Raw genomic sequence first — 5193 nt, 5'->3', positions numbered from 1 at the left:
GTATCCTTTGTCAGGGGAAGAAGAGGGCAAGGAGGGAAAAAAACAAGGGTTTTTGTGCAACAGTGGGGGTCTGAACCTCCATCAGTGTGAACCCCACCTCACTTCAGCCCAGCTTAAAATAAGTAAGAAAGAGTCTGGTCCCAGCTCCTGGGATGGGGATGTGCAACCTCAGTCCCAAACACACACGAGCAAACACACACCAAGCTGATTTATCTTTTTCTTTCAGTCACATTTATTGGCAGTTGTGGCAGTCGGTACCGTTTTGGGAGTGTTGTTCCATAAGCAGTGGCAGTACGAGAGGGGGTGGTTATTTCGGGAGGGGAGTATTAGCACCAAGAGGGAGCCGGTGAGCTTTCGAAACCTTGCAGAGATGTACTGGGAAGTGGGGAGCTACTGCTGGACACGCCTGATGGATTGGATCTGGGAGGTCTGGGCGTGTGAACCCCACTCTCTCCAGTGCTTGTAGTCTCCGCCGTGGTGGTCAAACTCCAGGACGTACTGGTAGCCACGGTACCCGGGATACTGGTAGCACACCCAGCTGGAAGAAAAGGACAAAGAGGTAAGCAGGGGGGTTACAGGGCGTCCCCCTCCCACAGTGATGGCAGCAGATTGTCCCTGCAGCTCCTGTCCTCGGCCCGTCACTTACGCGCCGCACTGGATCTTCATGGAGCCCACTTCGTTGTTGGCCCAGCCCATGGCCTGCAGCGAGGGGTAGTCATCAGCAATCTCCCACTGGCGGCCGATGAAGTTGTCTTTCTCAAAAATGGTGATCTTGGATTCCTTGTGATTCTGTGGGAGAGAGCAGGGGGTGAGGGGGAGGTGGTGCTCCCTCCCCAGCGTGGGTGGGAATGGCAGGGCTGTCACTCCCTATGGCATTACTCAGAGGGTTCCTGGAGAGGGAGGTGTTCAGACCCTGGTGGTTTGAAGTTTTCTGGGTGGCTGGGAGGTGTCAGCTGTAACACAGCTCCTGTCTCAGGCTGGCTGTCCCCTAGCTCTAGTCATGTACAGCTTGCCCAGAAATTCCCTCCAAAACTTTAAAAAACAGGATAGAAAGAGCAAATCCTGCTGGGGTTGCAGTGGGGAAGCGCTGAGCCTGCCCCTGGCGTAGCTGTGTTTTCCTTTCCTAACCTCCCTGCCGTGGCCTGGGACATTTTAACGGGATCAGAGCTCCGTGGGACACTCACAGCGGAGCAGACGGGCCGGAAGGACATCAGGCGCTCGATGTGGTAGGCGTTGCTGCCGCTCCAGGCGTCCCAGCGCGGGTACTCTCCCCTCTCCAGGATGAACTGCTGCCCGCAGAAGCCGGTGTGCTCGTAACCGACCCAGCTGCAAAAACAGAGCGAGGGCTGCCAGGGCTTCCTGCAGCAGCCCGGGGCATCCTGCTGGGAGCTGGCATTAAGGGCAGGATGTAGGTGCAAGGAGGAGGTTGGGGTCTGGCCTCTGCCCACAGGTTGGGAGGAGAGGAAGCGGTGCAGGATGTGAGCAGAGAACCCAGGGAGTGTGAAACTGCATCTGGTGCTGCAGAGGCACCCACACAGCATCCCTGGCTCCAGTGGGAGATGGGGAGATCCAGGGGCCTGTCCTGCACAGGTGGCTCTTCCCCCTGGCTGCTCTGTCATCATTTATGCAGACCAGCATCGCTTCAGGATGCCCCAGCTGCCCTTCTCTCCCAAAGGCCTCATTTCTTACTTGTTTCCCAATTACAACCTGACACTGCTGGACCTGAATTTCTGATGCCCAAAGCAGGCAGAGCCCATCTGGCTCTGAGCAGAGAGCAGGGACCTATGGCCTTTCCCCTTTCTGCCTCCCCCTCTTGCTGAAAACAAACAAGGAGAGGTGAGTGGAATGCCTGCACCCTGCAGGACACATTTTGCAAGCCGTGTTGCTGCCCACACAGCACCTGCCTGTCCCCAGGGTGGGGATGTCCCCTTAAAGGAGACTGGGGACAGAGCCACAGGCAGAGCAGGGAGACAGAACCTGGGCTGGGGGTTGGAAGGTGTGTGGCACGGGCTGTGCAGTGCATGGATCCCCTACTGATGGGTACAAAGGGTGCTGAGGGGATCGAGGGTTTCCTGCCACTGACCCAAACTTAGCCCCAATGCCATGTCCTGCAGCCAGCCTGCCCTGTGCAAGGTGAACAGCTCGATTAGGAGCACGTCAACTGGAGCAGGGAGCTGATTACAGCGTGAGCACGCACGCTGCTGTAATCCCATTAGCATTACATGTCCTAAAGATAGCAGCACAAATCTGTCTCGTCTGCTCCCCGCCCGGTGGGATGTGCACCGCGGGGACCGCTCCCAACACTCCGCCTCTCGGAGCTGCTCGGGAGGTTCCTTGCCTGTGCCAGGGAAGATTCCGTGCGCAGGGAGAAGCCCAGCTCTGCTCCCTACCCCCCTCAGGACTGGAGAAGCTGTGGAAAGGTTCTGCCCTGGTCTAGGAAGCTGTGCAGTGGCAGGGAAAGCCCAGGATAGAGCAGGGCTGGGGCTTGGCCAAGAGGTGTTTTTCTAGGGCTGGTGCTCCAGGACGGGGACCAGGCTAAGCCAAGCCACTCACTGAGCACTGACCCTCTGTGCATCTTTGGGCAGCAACCCTGTTCCAAATCTGACTGGTCCAACACTGCAGGAGGCAGTTTTGGGTGATGCCAAAGGTGTTGCCACTGTCCTCTGGCCCTCTCTCTGTATCAGTGCTGCCCAGGGCAGGCTGCTCTACCCTGGCAGGGTGGGATCCCCCCCATGCCTGGCTTCCCTTGGCTGTGATGCTTGGCTCCAGCCAAACAGAGCGGGGACAGCTGGTCCCACTCCACGCCTGGGCACCCCTCTCCCGGGCAGCCCGCCTGGGAAAGCACCCCCTCCACTGGCAGCTGGGTACTCACGCGCCACATTCCACCTTCAGGGAGCGGATGTTGTCGAAGCCACATTCCATGATGTTTGGACAGGCCGAAGTGAACTCCATCCTCTTGCCCTGGAAGTTTTCTTGGTCGTACACGGTGATCTGGAACGGAGAGCGAGCTGCCGAGTTGGAAACTGCCCAGCAGCGGCCTCAGGCAATTCAGCGCCTCTTGGAGACGGAGGGTGGCTCGGTCAGGGAGAGAGCCAGCAGAGGCTGCACCGGGCACCCCTCTGGGCTGGGACACAGCCCCGCACGCCTCCGCGTCCCTGCACTGCTGGCCCCGCGACGCCCTGCCTTGGTGTCGGGGGAGCCGCAGGCTGGCCCCCGCTCCGCTCTCCTGCTCACCCCTGCGGAGATCAGTTCCCGGGGCAGCGGTGCCGTCCGGAGAGAGGAGCGGAGCCGTTCTGGGACGGGCGGGTGGCAGGGCTGTGGCTGGCGGTTCTCCCGGCCTCTGCTCCGAACGCTCTAGGGCAAAGAGGATTAACGGGGGAAAGGGCGAGGGGCACCTCCCTGGGGGGCTGCGGCTGACGCTTTCCTCTCCCGCGACAGCTCCAGGCTTCGACGGGATGCTCCTCACTTGTGCACGTGTTTCTCCTCTCCCTCTCGGCTCCCTCCTCAACCAGAAGCCCTGGGGCTATTGCCAGACCCCTTGGGGCTGCTCCCCACCTTGCTCCACAGTGCCTACTGTCCGTGCCCTGTCTGCATGGACAGGGGAGGGCAAACAACAGCTGGTGGCTTTTGGGGACTCTGCAACTGCCTGTCACAGGATGGCTGGTAAGAGCAGGGCACAGCTGGCCCAGTGCTGTGGAGAGCCTTATGAAAAACACCCGGGAGGTATTTGAGCAGGCAGGAGGCACGTTCCCATGGGCAGAGGGACATGCCTGTTTCCTGTGCTTGTCCCTGCCTTTCTGCCCGCTGTGCAGCCTTCCTGGCCCCAGAGGATGAGCTTTGCCCTTCTCTCTGTTCTCTACCTGCACACAGGAAAAGGTGAAATACAGGGAATGTGAGGACGTACCTTCCACGGGCCCATGGGAACAGGCAGAGGGTTTGTCTGAGCCATCTTTGCTGCTGGATCGGTGTCTGGAGAAGGAAGGAAAAGCCATTTTTACTGCAGCATGTCCCTGTGCATCCCTGCTGCCCACTCGCGAGGCTGGGGGACGGCTGTTCGAGGACAGCTGCCCCACTGCTGGGGACCAGCCACACCAGTCCCAGCAAGACCCTCTTGCCAGCCCCAGGATGGGGAACGAGACACGGTAGGGGGCTGTGGGACACATCCAAAGCAAGGTGCTCCCTTCTCACCGCTGCAGTGCCCCTTCCCTCCTCCCTGCCATGGCATGGAGCCTGCATGATCACCAGGGCATAGTGCCGAATCCCCCTTTCTCCTTCCCCAAGGTCAGACCACCGCTAGGAAAAACACCCCTGAGCCAGAGCAGGGGGCTTCAGTGGGCACAGTCTGCCCTGTGCCCGGCAGTGTCCAACAGACCCGCCTGATCCCCTCTCCCTGCCCGGTGTCCCCTGGGAGGCACGGTGGGCTGCCACAGACAGCCCTGGCTAATGGTGGGAGATGCCAACCGGCGTGCCGTGCCAGTGGGTGCCAGGAGTGGGGTGCCCTGCTGCAGAGGGGCTCTCAGCCCCCCCCGGCTGCCAGCGGGGATATGTGAGCCTGTCTTATGCCATGGAAAACAGCGACGGTCCCTCTGGGTGTCTTTTGCCACCAGGCAGAAGGAAGGGTGTCTGCCCAGCCGGCCCGCAGCAGAGGGGTGAGGTGGGAGAGGTGCGCATCGGTCCAGGACTCACCTAGCTCAGGCGGTTACTGCTGCTTCGCCCATGTAATGTTTGCCTACTTCAGCGGCTCAGCTTTTATAGGGTACTGCTGGCCGGGAACCGGTGCCAGCGTTTGCAGAGCCGTCAGCACAATGCTTGCTCTGGCATTGTCCTGCTGATCCCCGGAGATTTCAGCTGCTCATCCCCATGGTCTGAACCACATTCTTAGGGAAAAAGAAAAAAAAATTGATAATAAAAAAAAAAAAAAATAATCGAGGCGGCTGTTTGCACAGATAATCTTGGGCACAAATGACTCAACGATTTGACCGCGCTGGCATTTTCCAGGGGCAATGCACCGCGCCGTCACGGGGTGAGCCTGGGGGCTGGCCTGGCCCTGGCGCCAGTTGGCACCGTGGGGACGGCGGGGACACCTCCCCGTGAGACCCTGTGGGTAGTGGGCTCGGCAGGGTGTCTACCAGGTGCTGTCACTTCACTTCACCAGCCAAGGCGTGTTCCCTGTCACCGTGTTGCCGTGGTCAC

General features: G+C 59.9%; 1 protein-coding gene across 1 annotated transcript; it reads right to left on the bottom strand.

Annotated features, from left to right (window-relative positions):
• Positions 1-205: 205 nt before the first annotated feature.
• CRYBA1 (crystallin beta A1) lies at positions 206-4718 on the bottom strand. The gene is given in 8 exon segments (XM_053995540.1): positions 206-538; positions 647-789; positions 1185-1326; positions 2873-2991; positions 3235-3354; positions 3905-3969; positions 4687-4699; positions 4701-4718. Coding segments are annotated over 8 exon segments (768 nt in total). The 3' UTR covers positions 206-390.
• Between the last annotated feature and the right edge of the window lie 475 nt (positions 4719-5193).

Source organism: Vidua macroura, chromosome 20 (assembly GCF_024509145.1).
Source record: "Vidua macroura isolate BioBank_ID:100142 chromosome 20, ASM2450914v1, whole genome shotgun sequence".
Classification (NCBI taxonomy): domain Eukaryota; kingdom Metazoa; phylum Chordata; class Aves; order Passeriformes; family Viduidae; genus Vidua; species Vidua macroura.
Note: the sequence above shows the minus strand (reverse complement) of the source record. Positions and strands in the feature narration are given on the sequence as shown.